Source organism: Osmia bicornis, chromosome 12 (genome assembly GCF_907164935.1).
Source record: "Osmia bicornis bicornis chromosome 12, iOsmBic2.1, whole genome shotgun sequence".
Classification (NCBI taxonomy): Eukaryota; Metazoa; Arthropoda; class Insecta; order Hymenoptera; family Megachilidae; genus Osmia; species Osmia bicornis.
In genome coordinates, this window is record NC_060227.1 from 3,273,384 (window position 1) to 3,287,762 (window position 14,379).

Genomic DNA, 14,379 nt, shown 5'->3' on the forward strand with positions numbered 1-14,379 from the left:
ACCTTGTCGATATTGTCCGCATCACCGGAAGACTCTTCTTCGCGCGAAAAAATCAGCCTCCAATTATTACAGACTGATTAGATCTCGATGATCCGTATCTGATATGGAGAATCACTGTAACCGTAATGGGGGCAAATCCAAGGGCAAACTAGCCATTGGGAATTTAGAACACTTCCTGGGTAGATTGGTAGAAATTTAGGGACTTAATTAAACTTATTCATTACAAGAGGGCTAATCATCTTCTGGTACAAATTTCAGTCCCAATCCATCCCTAGGTATATCTATAAATCAAAGACAATGATTCTCATCATTTTCAATTTAAATAATAAAATCTGATGTTGTTTAAATAATTAAAATGCCAGGTTCGTACAATGAAGTTTACCAGAAATATCCTGTTTATCGTAAATCCTAGTCACAGATGTACTGCAGAATAATGCATTAAATTCTATTTTTCTTTCTTTCTTTGCCTGTTCAGGTATATTTGGTTACGTCAAGATACTTTATTACTGTACCGGTATATAGACACGGTACTCCTTGTCACATCGACTCGTGCTTGTTGGAGCATGTATTTCAATCCCGTTTCACACAACGTTTTCTCATGCTAATTTCAACGGGAGCTAGTTTTCATCTCGCACAATGCTCACGTACGACGTCTAAATCAGTTGTTTGCGATCCACCGTGCGAAACATCCCTCTCTTCCACTTTACACGTCTGATCGTTAACAATAACTTCTGTGCACTTCTGATGATATGCGTTGAATAAGTAAACGGTATGACAACAATGACCCTTGCCCATTGAAAATGAAATAATTTTACCAGAAGTTACCAGAAAAGATAACGGACAGAATTGTTAATTAGAACGTCCATGAACTTTGATTTTTTCCTCTTTGGAATTTTCCTATTTGCTGTCAGCTGAAAGCTGAACGATGCATAAAGATGAATAAAGAAACTGAAGAAAGATTGAAAGGAGTGTAGAATATCGACTGGAAGAGGTGCAAAAGAAGTACACACCGTTTATGTAAACAGCAACTGGAAACTTTAAAATATTTGGTCATGGATTACCGAAAGTTGGAGAGGTAAGGTATCACCGAGGAAGAGTTGGAAAACAAACAAGTAGAAAAGGTAAACCATAACAAGGAACTGAAATAAGAGGGTGAAGAAAGTTGTTTAAAATACAAAGAAATGAAATAACACAAGATCAACTTAAACAGGTGGACCAAGTTAGTTAATTTATCATTTTATAAAAACTTGATATCTAATCGATACTTTTTTTTTATTTATTTCAGATAAATCTGAATCATTTTAATCCGACGAAACTCCGAAGAGATATCCGCGATACGATTTTCTTCAATTGCATATCGATGTTTACCAGCGTCGTTTCACGGCTCCATTGTGTTTCTTTAATTTTATTATTAAGTTTCGCAGCACGGCCGAGCACATTGCACATGCAAAATTAAAATAGACACATCGCGCCTCTGTTACCCACGGCCTTCGTTGCATATTTGCTTACAAGGTGCGTCTTAAAAGCATTGTAAACACCGGGTAGCCTATCTACTCGGTGATTGCGTATCTCGTTTACCTCGTGCTAAAGATCGAAAAACCGTGCCCTCTTGTTCTCCAACAAATGATTTTTTACCTCCCTTGTAATCGTATCTGGAACGCTGGTTGAATTAATAACACCGCTCGATCCAACAATAAACCTTATGGATCGAACGAATCCCATCGACCTAATTCGCGGACGGACAAAAAATTTATTTATTAAGTGAACGAACAAAAAAGCTTCTCCATTATTAGGAGCTCAGCGTTGCACGAATAATCTTTTATGTATAAAATTATATCATTGAAATTCTTTGATTCTCTTTCTAAGACAAATGCAAACAGGTTTACAAAATGAATGAAGCAACCATTCATTGTTGTTTGTATATTAATCGAGTTATATTTAGCCACGTCGATGTTTTGAAAAATGCAAAGAAGCACGCGAGATGATACCAGGCGACGATATTAAAATTAATGCAACCATCGTTCACGCTGTTGTAACTCGTTTGCAAATTAATGCGACAAAGACAATGCGAGTCGGAAAATTCTGATCGTTTGATTATTATCTTCTCCGGGCGAAAAGAAAAATTACCTAATTAACGCTTCTCCGTGACGAGATAATAACATCGTACCAGCAAATACTTCCTCCATCCAATGCCGTGAGCCTCTTCGTCTTTTCTTCTCGCGTTTCCTAGAGTCACGTGGTTTATTGCAGTTTACGTTACGAATGTAACGATTATTTAAGACGATAGAAGACGAATTAAATCACTTTTCTTGCCACCGGTTTTATCTGCTTTATGGGATTTACATTGCTACTCGTCAAAGTTCATAGACGCTTACCCGACGCCGCGAAATGATAGTTGCGAACATTTCCATCTGCCATAAACGCGTTCGCAGTTTAACGATAAGAAATATACGCGATAATCGAAGACTGTCAAAAGAGAATGAAACGTGTACTGATAAACGTAACGGCAGCATCGGACTGTAAAAAATGTTCAGAGTTTTCTAAGTTATTACAATTTTTTTAATTTGCATGTAACGCGATTATTTCGTGACGGTCTGACTTGATTTCTTGATCACGATTTTTTTTATGTGGGTTACATGATAAAATAAAGTAAACGGAGAGGGTGTCCGAGACCTCTGGTGCGCATAAACATCGGAAAATATTAATGCGGCGATAAGTTTCTAAATTTGAGGGAAGCTAATAACGTAACGAATGTCCTCGGTGACCTACGATAATTATTAGCGGTTGTTTGTCTTTGGAAAAAAAGTCACGTAAAAAGGGAGAAGATCAATTTATGTCGTATTCAATGTCGTCTTTAGTGAGAAAATTTTGAACGCAGAGGGTAGCTTCTTCTTGATCGATGCTAATTATCAATATTTCTGTTAGGAGTGACCCGAATGCGCACACGTTCCAGGTGCTCTATCAAATTAATAATGACGCTGAAGTAGGCGGTTAAAAATAACGAACCGCCGAAAATAAATCTTGTAATCAATCATATTTTTGACACATCTACTCTCACCGTTCGACCAATTTTTATCACCACGAGCGCTGTAAAAGAGCGAATACAGATAAACGTTAGGTGTAACATCACCTTGTTTCCTAGATATGTAATCTCATCGAAATTCGGTAAAATATGGCTTTCGATAAGAAATTCGCAAGGATAGTCGTCTTATCGAAATCCTGTTTTTATTGAAAATACACAATCTCGAAATTCTTATCTACCTGTTTTGTCGAATCAACTTTATTATTCTTGATATCATTTATTATAATTACTTCAAAAAAACCAACAATTAATCATCGACAACAGATGAGTGATTTATTTAAAATTTAACAAAAATTTGATCATACGATTAATTGTATTTCAACCTCGACAACTATTTTCGTAATCCGTACACCGTTAAACGATCGCTTCTTCATCATAATCAAAGAAACGCATCTTTTCTGTATCATTACCACCTCGCACGGCTATTATTAAACTTTCAGATAATAATATCGTAAACAGGAACCGGCTAATCGAAGAACGAAGAGGAGAAGGTCTGATTGCGATCGCCAGTTGTTATTAATATAACGATTGTTTGCATTAAAACGTGACATAATCATCAGGCAGTCATGCACAACAACCGTTCCTTCGTTCTTTCATTGGACTGTGCAGATAGATTTTGTATTTGTATAAATATAGCAAAATAGAGCCGCGTATCAGTATTCAACTGACGGAAGCAATGATTCTTCGAATTTTATTTTTGGAGGAAATGGCTACGTTATATACCGTTACGCAATATCATTTTATCTATATAATGTTGGATGACATTTTTATCTAAATTAATTAGACGCCTGGTGGGTTTAAAAATATCATCGGTTTTGGTACGTCTTTTGATGTAATAGTACGTTCTCGGTAATCTATCATCAGGGGCAGCCCTGAGCTTAGGCAGACTAGGCGGCCACTTAGGGCCCTCCAAGGTCCAGGGCCCCCATAAGACGATTTTGCGTCTACGAATGCAAGAAAAGTAATGTTTACTTAAATATTAATCAATTTAAATGCAATCTAAATTAGTTATACAAGCTATGTTAATTTTATAAATTTTATTTGAGGTACCTTTGTTTATGTCGTATATGTAAAGGGGCCCTTTTTTGGAGCTCCCCTCGGACCCCCGAAATCTCAGAATCTATCGTTCAACTGTTTCGATTTAACGCGTTAGCTGCGGTTATTTACTGATATTATTTTGATTTATTTCATTCATCTATCAGATGTCTAAAATTTTTAATCCGCAGCTAACGCGGTAAGCTCGAATGATACGTTGTAACGAGATTACAACGCGCGCGATCTTTATATACATAGACGTACCTGTCCGACGTATCTGCCGATGATCTCGAGCTTTCAAGATAGATAATTATCAAGGCACGTACTGAGGTCATTAGGCTGTACGTGTTACACTAAACGTGCTTTCTATTTTTAACTTCATCTAACGCTCTCGCGATAAGCCGCTTCCACGGAAGTGTGTAGACAGTCGATAACGATTCCGATTCATTGTCTGTACTGTTGACGCTTTTCTTATTTTTTAATGACCGTAACGCGGTCGATTTAATCATTGATCGTGCAGAGAAATCTTTGATGTTAATATAAGTAGATTTCCTTTGAGAAAATGTCTCATGCTCCATGGGAAGAAGGCCTAATTTTTAGTTAATATCTACTTTATAGATGTTTAATAGATTCACGTTCTTTAAGGGACAAAGGACTGTTTTATTACAATATAAAATAACTTAAATAAATTATATTTAACAAAATTACTATTCATATTCCTAGATATGAAATTGGTATATATTTAAGAATACGTGGAAAATATATCAGGTTCAATATAATACATTTTGATAAAAGAGAACAAAATTCTGTTTCTTTTTCTAGTATTTCTCGGGAATATTCTCTATTTCATTTATTCTTCTAAATTTTGTGATGTCGGCTGTAAAAAAGAAATTGTTCGAATTAGAATGTAGTTTTTAAATTAACAGAGTTTTTAATACTTACAAAAATGTATACATGACTCGGTATCGACCTCTCCACTACTTCCGACAGTCGTACTTTATTTAACTTATATTCTTCGTCTGTAGATAAAACAGAGAGATAATTAAATACCGTAGTATGATTATTAGATATGTACTGACGGATAAAATTATTACCAGCAGGAACTGCTAAAGATAGCGTTGGAAGTTGCACAAAACCTGCCACGAGTGGTCGTAAGATCCACTCAACTTTTCTTTCATTTTGTGGAAGTATATAAATATCAATCTAAGAAAATCAAATATTATAAGGTAATGATTAAATTATGAATTTTTATATTTTCTGTAATTTAATTACCTGTTTTTGACCAGCGAACATAAACGCAGCACTAGCTTCCATAGTCAATCGTAACGTAATCATACAATCAGAATGATTTTTTATGAAGTACGAAACAAGTAATGGCGTGCGAACCCAACCATGAGCTGGTAACTTAGCTTCCAGGCCAATCACCGCATCTTCGACCCACAAAGGAGCTAAAGTAACGCTGCTACTTGTTTCTAACGCGTTTTCATCATTTGCACTAAAATGATATACATTACTATTAAAACATTCAATCATTTTATAACATCACAAAAATCTTTACCGTTTCCATTTAATAGTGTACACTCCAGTACTTGCAGGTTGCTCGCCACCTACTTTTGGTACCAAACAATACGAATCTGTGGCGGTTTCATCTTTAGACAGAGTAATACCAGCTAAAATAGATACTGATTGATCTGCATTTCCCTTTTCTATAGAATCTCCCTAGGTAAGAATTACACTTGCATTATTATTATATAAAATAAAAATCTAATAGAAGAGAGAAATATTATTTACCAATTCTACAGATGTACTTATAATGTCTATAGGCCATGGAGAAACACAAGAAATGTGAGGCATTATTATAAACGGTTCATCGATGAAACCCTTTGCTAATGGTTCAAAAAGCATGGTATAAAATAATGTTGATACTTCAAATGGTTTTGTGACTGACAATGAATAAGTTAATTCTTTAGATCCTTTTATATTTTCAGATCTTGAATATTTCACCTATAATAATAAAATCATACGTATTATCTTATTTATCAATAATTAAAATGATAAAATGTACCTTCACGTGAATGTTTCGATCGCTAACTTTATGAGCACGGAAGTAGACGATCTGATGAGTATTGGAATTGCTCCCTAAATTATCGATCGGTACAGATATTACAGATTGCTTGTTCTGCATTGTTAAACTTAATTCCGCTAAAATATAATGAAATTTAAATTAAGAAATTCAGTATATAATTTGATAACATTAGATATTTTATTGGAACGTATGTACTTGACTGTTCATTTGTTCCATCAGACACAAGTGATACGGTTAAGAGTGCTGATAATATGCTTTCATTAGCAGTAATAGTTATTTTAATGGGAAGCCATTCCCCTACGAGTGCTGGGTTGTTAGATTCTGCACTTATACTGAGACTAGATTCTTCCTGTTTTATCTCCGCACTGACTAGTGGTTGTATCGTTTCAAATTCTCCTCTACTGTTATAAACATAAAGTGCATTAGTTTTTTGGCGAGTTATATCTGTGTATCTGTATCTTTTTAAACGTACCGAAGTTGTTGTATTTCAGGACACAATAGACTCAAACAATTCGTTTCCCTTCCCATCGTAGCAAATCTCAAAATAATGCAGCACGCATCATTACCCATGTGTAATGAGATCGTGGTGATGCGTATTTCACTACTATCGTTTTGTTGAGGCGTTTGAAAATGGTGTAAAAATTTCTTCATTTCTTTCCCATGAAAAACGAGATTGCTCTGCTCAGCATCGGTAACAGCGAACTCGGAATTATACCCTGGACTACTAATTGTTATTGTTATTTTAGAAAATTCAACGCTACCGCTGTAGGAATTTCTGAAAATTAAAACCCTCTTAACAACTCTTCTTTCTATGTACGTACAAATCATTAAGTAAAATTACCTGATAATAACTTCTGTATCAATTGTGGAATTAACGGCGTATTTTGGTTGTAAAAACCTTGCTTTGACTTCTATAAATGAACTCATGTTATTGTCATCGATTGTAAAAACAAGTGGTTCTGGCCGATTAAGTTCCATTACCCATTTTTCTAATGCAGTATGTCTCATATCATCGGGTAAATCAGGTTCCGGATTTGGAGGTTTTTTCTATTATTTTAGATTAGTATTTTATTTCACGAATCATTAACTTAAAGATGCCCAAGAATTAGGAATTTACTTACGCGAAGGATATTAATAATGTTATTATAAACCGCAATTTTGTAATCTTCTGAAAATGCAGCAGTAGGTCCCAAAGCTTCAAATGCTAATGTGATGTAGTCCTGAATGCTTGTCGATAGATACGCTGCTCGCAGGGCATTCTTTAAGATATTTGTGATTAAGAGGGGCCACCGTTCACCGTGATATTCCCACAACATGTGCATCAATAATCTGGCCAATCAAATTTTATGATTTTGATGTTAAGTTATGAAATAAGTCTAGAGGAAATAATGTTAGGGTCAATGATTTGACTAAAGAATAATAAAAATTCTTTTGATAGCTTTAACAAATTTTTCATGAGTATAGTAGCATTTAAATTTCGACTTACGTCAAAACTTTTCCATAATCCTTACAATTATAATATTCTTCAGCCATCTGTACAACTGAAACATAATTATCGCATATAATACGTAAATAAAATATTTTTGTAATAAATAAACAGACGTATGGTACCTAATACTCTCCTCATTCTTGGGCATCTGTATAGTTTGAACTGTGAAATTGCATTTCCTAGCAAGCCAATAATGATTTGCTACAAATAAATTAATTATTTTCATATAATCAAGTACTGCAAATAATAGAAAAAGTACAACGTTTCTTACGGAGTGATCGACCGTATGTTTCTCCTTGTATTGCAAAGCTTGTATAGCAATTGCTTCTTTCGCGAGATCTGGAAGTTCAGCATTTAATTTTCCGGGACGCCATGGTCTTTGTCCATAAAATTCAAGTTTCTCCTCTCCGGCTAATGGATCCGGTTCGGGATAACTATTAACATTCTAAAACGATTATAATATATTGCTATTTTTAAAAGTTTCATTACATACTTTTGTCTATTACAGATACTAATTCTTATACCTGACAAAGTTCTTTACAACTTGCTTGTCTTAAGCTTGCATGATGAGCTGCCGACTGGAAATAATATCCAGGATGTTGTGTTTGAACAGCAGGAAGTCCTTGTCGTATAGCATCATCAAATAATTCTGCAAATGTGGAAAATTGATTGCACATCCAAGCATGATGTTCAAACATAAGTTTCTTTGGACCTGTCCACAACTTGAAGCTGCATTATCAATTTTATATTATTATTATTATGGTTCTTATTACAGATCCTTTATTCTACTTATTATTGCTGACCTGTCAGTATGATGTCTAAAATGTGATACAGCCTCTTTAGGAGCATTTAAACTGAACATTATTTTACATATCTTATAATTTATGAAAGAAGCAACAACTTTAATTTCCATTGCATTTGTATCTGTTATTTGTATTTCCAACAAATTATTAAATGCTTGCTTATAGTGTCTACAAAATAATTGCATATCTCTTAATTAAAAGCACAATAATTATTGATATTGTTAAACTTACTTTAAAGCTAAATTTTGATCCTGTTTCAGTTCATTAAAAAATGCCATTTTAAATTGATGGCGTACAGACAAATGTTTGTGTGCACTTTTATGTGTTGTTTTATTAAGCTGATCTTTATGTCCTTTAACAATACGGTATTCATGATGATAAAAACTCTGTGCCAGATCATACAATGCACTTTCCAGTCTATAAATATATGCGAATATACATAATAAAACACAGAATTAAATAACATCCACATATAATTAATTTATCAATTACCTAGATATGTATCCTAACAAATGATCTCCATGTGGTAAAACATATAATAATTTTGGAGAGAGTTCACATGCTCCACAAACTGCTGTAGCACGTTCAGGTGCAATAGTATCTTCAGAACCTGGCAGAGGTTGCATACAATGTTGTATGAGTACCACAGCTATTTTTGTACTTCTCCCATCCAAAGCATTTCTAAAACAATAAGCAAGTAAAATAGTAATAATTTACAATAATAATATTATACATTTTTAGATATAATTTGTACCTAAATGATTGGACCTTAGAAGCACATTCCATTTTCTTTTCATTCCACTGTGGGTCATTCCAATCCAAATCATAAAACACAACAACAACTGCTGGAACTTCATTAAGATATTTATTCATCCAATTACGTTTCAATATTCCTTTAGGTATGTACCATTCATACGAATTACGCTGCAATGCATGAGTCAATATTAAAAAATATTTAGCCAGTATTATGAAATTCTTAAAATATTATATTTACACATGGTATAATATACCTTGGGTTTTACTGTAGGAAATTCATGTGTAGGACTAAGCAATTTAAACTGTATGGCAGAACTTTCTAATCTTCTATTATTACTAAATGTATCCCAAATAGAACGATGTACAGGATTTGCAATATCTAAGCCAGTTAAGCCAATAAAAGCTAATGGCTTAGTTGTTAGTTCTAGTGGTAATTCAAACATAATTAAGGACTAACTGTAAAGAAATGAAAGTAGAATAACTTTATTAATGACTGTGAACATTGCATGTAAAATACAGGTACTTCTATTATTACTTTGAAACTCCTTTCAGTGTTCATTTACATTTGTTTAAACGCACCTAATTACCTACTCAATGAACTACATTGAAAACAAAATTATCAAATGAAAATTTAATATACAAAAAATCTTTGTATTAGTCAATTATATCTTGTAATTTGACAGATCAGGTTATGTATTTTATTTTATCACTGGTATTACTGTTCATACATATAGCTGCATCAATCTGCATGTGCGCAACCATTGCTCTCTTGTTGAACGAATAATACTTTATTGTTTGCTGCTAGATGGTGTTAGCGGTACTATTTTCAAATATAACATTAAAAAAAGATAAAAAATAGATTTGCTAAGTATTTTCAAGGTGTTAAATAAATTACTTTACAACAACATATGACATATATATCCGTTTCTAATAAAACAGCAAGATTGTTGCCACATAAAACGCTTTATACTTTGTAGGAAGTGATACAAGAACCATATATGGATATGAGAGGCACATAATGTTTATTTATTTAAAATTTTAATACATAGTATTATTGTAAATGAATTTTTCGATGCTTGCAATTAAATCTTGTATATTTTACTTCTTAAATTATAATTAAAATTATTTGTACAGCAATCTTATATATAGTGAATATGATTGAATTCAGTTGCTCAGCTGATCAACGCTGCGCAACCGCAGTTATGTTGCTGGTTAGGCTTAAAAGAACAAGTTTGCAGTTTTAAATGACGCATAAACTTATATGTGCATGTGGATAAAAAAAAGAACTGGCTTTTAAAAGTCAAACTATAAAATTAAATTGCAGCAAAACACATTGTAATTATTGTAAAAAATAGCGATCGACGAAATTGGTGAAAAAAAAATTTTATCGTATTACGCCATGTTCGCCGATGTGGAAAAAGTATACCAGATGTATTACAGAATTTATGCAAAATGTCTGTATTGAAAATTTGTAATTTACATCGAAACAATGCTCACGTGTTTATTAAAAACAGTACGACGTTTATTTTAACGTACAAACCTCAATAGGACGAGTAAATTGATTGCTTATATGTTGTATGATATGTACGAATGTTATACATGTTTTTTTTTAAACAATCTTTTCTGAATGTCGTCCTAAAATCCTGACGACGAACATTTCACGTATTATTAACTACCTTTTTTAGAAACGGACGATACATTTAATCGTCAATTAATTGGCAAAGATGTACACATTCAAACCATTTGTGTTCATGAAACATGAAGCACAGAGCGTGGAACGTCCGAAAGCCAGAAGTGGACATAGAATAGTTTGTAATCATAAGAATTTGTATTCTTACGGTGGTTTTAACCCATGTATCACCGACAATGATCCAGACATGAGAAACGATGAAATATGGAGTGCTAGTAAACCACTTTTCAAGGAAGTTTGGAAGTTTAATCTTGTTACGCAACAATGGAAGCGTTTACCAGGTCAAGATAATATGCCTAACGAATTGGCATCTAACGCAGTGATATTGAGGGGTAATGCCCTGATGGTTTACGGCGGAACCGGTGTACCGTTCGGACAAAGTTGTAGTAATCATCTGTACGTATGTAACGTTGATGATGGCAAAATGTATACTGTACCAGCGAAAGGAGAATTGCCTGAACCTCAGTATGGACAAGCTTTAATATGCCATGGATCATATTTATACACTGTCGGTGGGACTACCGGATACGAATATACTTGTGATATTCATAGATTTGACCTTAGAACTGGTGTTTGGGAACCTGTTTATATATGTTCCGGGAGAGATCAAAGTGAACCAACAGGAAGATATAGGCATGAATTAGCATTTGATGGAAAACTTATTTATGTTTTGGGTGGAGGAACAGCTGCAGAAGCATTTGGTTTCTCTGTAGGTGATAGGATATATCCTAATGTTTCTTGTCAAGTTTAAAAATAAATAAAAAATCTTGAACATGTATTCACTAATTACATTTGTTTTCAGGAGATTCCTGCTTTTAACTTAGTAACAAATAAATGGATAGTATTAAATACATATGGAGACAGTGACGATAATACAGTACCAGAACCTAGACGTTGTCACGGTTCTGTTCAGTATACAGATGAAAAGACAGGAATTACCTCTGTAGTAATATCTGGAGGATACAATGGTGATCATGTCTTTTCTGATGTTTGGAGACTAGACTTGAGTCTCCTACAGTGGACGTGCTTAAGAAAATGTATACTTCCGTGCCCTGTATATTTTCATTCTGCAGCTCTTACACCTGAAGGGAGGATGTATACATTTGGAGGAATAGTTAGAGAAAATAACGAGGTTGTTAGCGTTTTCTTATTTTCTCTATCTTTAATTTTATTAAATCGTTTATTTGATGTTATTTGAAAATATTTCATTACAGCTTGACAGAACAGATGCAGTTCATTCTGTTTGGCTAACGATTCCGAAATTATCGGAAATGTGTTGGCAAGCAGTCATTTATTACAATCCAGACATAAGGCATAAGACACGTGATGAATTACTTTACATGGGAATACCATTAAAGTTTGTGCAAAGAATCGATTGGTATGATACATAATGTTTAAGAAACTTTTTTGATATTTATTATAATATGCAGTGCGTTACCACTCTAATCATTGTTACCAGTTATTTATTGCATGACTATTGTAATTGTTGAACATTATTGCCATAATTTATTTACGGTATTTTTATAAATATGGTAATTAGTATGTTGATCAATTAGTAACCAGATATTCGAATTCATTTAATTTTTATTTATTTGCATTTGTGCAATAATCTCTACACAGGAAGATCATTGATTATTTTTTATTTACTCATGATATATATTTGATTTAAATTAAAGAAATGAAATTTCATATTAGTAATCTGTCTTGAATCCTGAGATAACTGATATGCTATCTAATCTGTGTTATGCATTATACAATGTTTATAACAACAATATTAATATACATTGCTCATATACCTTCTTACAGAACTCAAACTATTTTTTCTTTATATGCACATTAAGGTTTCTTATTCGGAAATTTTTGTTTGTACATATATAAATATAGGTAAAGAATAATAGGTCGATAATAATATAAAATAGTTAATTTTGATCGTGACGTTTGATGAATTTTATATATTGAAAAATCAAAAAGACATATAGTAATGTGATAAAAATGTAATTCTTGAGATATTCTTCTTTGGATATTGCGCAAAGTAATGTGTAGTTTTTCTTCCTTCAATATCACAGATTACTAGAGCTTGTTAACACAAAAAATACACTTTCAGCAACAAATTAACAGTACAAACGTACACAAACTTTGAACAGAATAATCTTGTATATTCAATTAATAACTTATAATTTAGTTTGTAAAAAAAAAAGCGACAAAAAAAAGTTATTTTTAAATCTTATTTTTATATAAACATAATATAAACAGTTTTATTTAACAATTTCTATTCAAGAAAATTAACTGGTAGAACGTGCTCCATTGCCGATGAAAGCCTTCTTAACAATGATATTATTGATAAGAGATATTGCTTAACCATCTATTTATTATGTACAACAGGTTGGATATTATTTTTTTAATAGACACAAACTGGTCTGTGGATATAAAGAACAAACTAAGCATGACGATGCTTTATGCAATTATTATGTTCGGTTGCATTCTAACGTGGTATCAATTCTGGTGTATGTTAATTGATTAATGTATATTCGAGCGACGTTTGGACGAAATTTGTGATTAACAGTGTCGAATATTTGCCATTAAAAAAAGAAAAAAAAGAAAAAGAATAAAAAATTGACAAGATTTAGTTAACAGGATGAATCTGTCTTCTGTAAGGACTCTTTTGCTTCAAATAAATACAGATAAAAATCTACCGATATTGCTTCTTCTTCGGCACAAAAGAACAGAGTACGATAAAACGTTGCCTTTTTCTGCATTCGCAGCGATTCCGAAGCAGAACTTCATATCAAACGGACAACGTGTTTGCGTACGAATTTCGGAGTACAAAATAGCTTAAAAAAACGTACCTTATTAAGTACGCATTTCGCAGAATACGTGCAATTATGCACGGACGTTATTGAAAGATAACAGGGGGAACAAATGTGGTAGAGGAGAGAATAAATTACACGTGAATTGTGTGAAATGCAATGGAAGTTTTGCCTTAAACTTAGATAAACGAAATTATAGTCACCTTTGTATGCGATACATTAGAGCGATACAACAATGGTTCGTATACTTTAGTCTCATTCTATGAACGAACCTGTCGGCATACAAAGAGGCCAATGCAAATTACACTTAAGTAGACGCAAAAATAAAAAAAGGTTGTTTCTCTTCTCATTGTTCAATTCTCGGTGTTAATTATCCGAATTTAAGATGGTTCACCATAGGTGTGCGTTAAAGGAACAGGAAGGTAGATTGTAAATAGGAAATTGAATAAAACTAAACTGACACTCTTTATGCTACTTATTTCTCTTCACGCATCCCTCAACAATGCTACACGAAAACGCTTATCCGTCTTATGTCGTTGAAACCATTTGTACATGTGAGAGAAAGTGATGTGGGAAAATTGTAAACGCTAACTAAACACGATGGAAATGTATTTCACAAAAGTAATAATGT

General features: G+C 33.2%; 2 protein-coding genes and 1 long non-coding RNA gene across 11 annotated transcripts; 1 reads left to right on the forward strand and 2 right to left on the reverse strand.

Annotated features, from left to right (window-relative positions):
* Positions 1-188: 188 nt before the first annotated feature.
* On the reverse strand, positions 189-2,520 carry LOC123988389. The gene is made up of 3 exons (XR_006829980.1): positions 2,128-2,520; positions 371-1,726; positions 189-281 (listed from the first exon to the last, which is right to left on the reverse strand). It is a non-coding gene; the product is annotated as an uncharacterized LOC123988389 (long non-coding RNA).
* A 2,286-nt stretch (positions 2,521-4,806) lies between these two features.
* LOC114871296 (trafficking protein particle complex subunit 11) lies at positions 4,807-10,322 on the reverse strand. Of its 5 annotated transcripts, none has more exons than XM_029177014.2 (21): positions 9,831-10,322; positions 9,506-9,707; positions 9,250-9,419; positions 8,988-9,176; positions 8,727-8,912; positions 8,496-8,663; positions 8,217-8,421; positions 7,964-8,137; positions 7,815-7,893; positions 7,690-7,744; positions 7,325-7,532; positions 7,045-7,250; positions 6,676-6,978; positions 6,399-6,601; positions 6,183-6,319; positions 5,909-6,121; positions 5,676-5,836; positions 5,390-5,612; positions 5,212-5,320; positions 5,060-5,136; positions 4,807-4,994 (listed from the first exon to the last, which is right to left on the reverse strand). In XM_029177014.2, the coding sequence occupies exons 2-21, from the start codon at positions 9,692-9,694 to the stop codon at positions 4,968-4,970; spliced, it is 3,282 nt and encodes a 1,093-aa protein (XP_029032847.2). In that variant the 5' UTR covers positions 9,695-9,707; positions 9,831-10,322; the 3' UTR covers positions 4,807-4,967. The 5 variants fall into 5 exon arrangements, with proteins under 5 accessions (XP_029032847.2, XP_029032846.2, XP_046144242.1 ...); XM_029177013.2 differs by having other exon boundaries at positions 6,399-6,604; XM_046288286.1 differs by lacking the exon at positions 4,807-4,994 and having other exon boundaries at positions 5,018-5,136; positions 6,399-6,604.
* A 135-nt stretch (positions 10,323-10,457) lies between these two features.
* Positions 10,458-14,215, forward strand: LOC114871299 (kelch domain-containing protein 10 homolog). Of its 5 annotated transcripts, none has more exons than XM_029177024.2 (5): positions 10,458-10,835; positions 10,937-11,650; positions 11,744-12,073; positions 12,156-12,319; positions 13,704-14,215. In XM_029177024.2, exons 2-5 carry the CDS (start codon positions 10,976-10,978, stop codon positions 13,846-13,848), a joined length of 1,314 nt encoding a protein of 437 aa, XP_029032857.1. In that variant the 5' UTR covers positions 10,458-10,835; positions 10,937-10,975; the 3' UTR covers positions 13,849-14,215. The 5 variants fall into 5 exon arrangements, with proteins under 5 accessions (XP_029032857.1, XP_029032858.1, XP_029032859.1 ...); XM_029177025.2 differs by having other exon boundaries at positions 10,458-10,804; XM_029177026.2 differs by having other exon boundaries at positions 10,458-10,705.
* The last annotated feature ends 164 nt before the right edge of the window (positions 14,216-14,379 follow it).

Excerpts from the sequence above, each read along its gene's own strand:
- LOC114871296 (XM_046288286.1), bottom strand. The coding sequence starts at position 9,694 with ATGTTTGAATTACCACTAGAACTAACAACTAAGCCATTAGCTTTTATT. Across the intron at positions 8,664-8,726 it reads GATCAAAATTTAGCTTTAAA|ACACTATAAGCAAGCATTTA; the intron begins GTAAGTTTAACA and ends ATTATTTTGTAG. Across the intron at positions 7,251-7,324 it reads ACATTATTAATATCCTTCGC|AAAAAACCTCCAAATCCGGA; the intron begins GTAAGTAAATTC and ends CTAAAATAATAG.
- LOC114871299 (XM_029177024.2), top strand. The coding sequence starts at position 10,976 with ATGTACACATTCAAACCATTTGTGTTCATGAAACATGAAGCACAGAGC. Across the intron at positions 12,074-12,155 it reads TAGTTAGAGAAAATAACGAG|CTTGACAGAACAGATGCAGT; the intron begins GTTGTTAGCGTT and ends ATTTCATTACAG. Across the intron at positions 12,320-13,703 it reads TTTGTGCAAAGAATCGATTG|CGATTCCGAAGCAGAACTTC; the intron begins GTATGATACATA and ends CTGCATTCGCAG.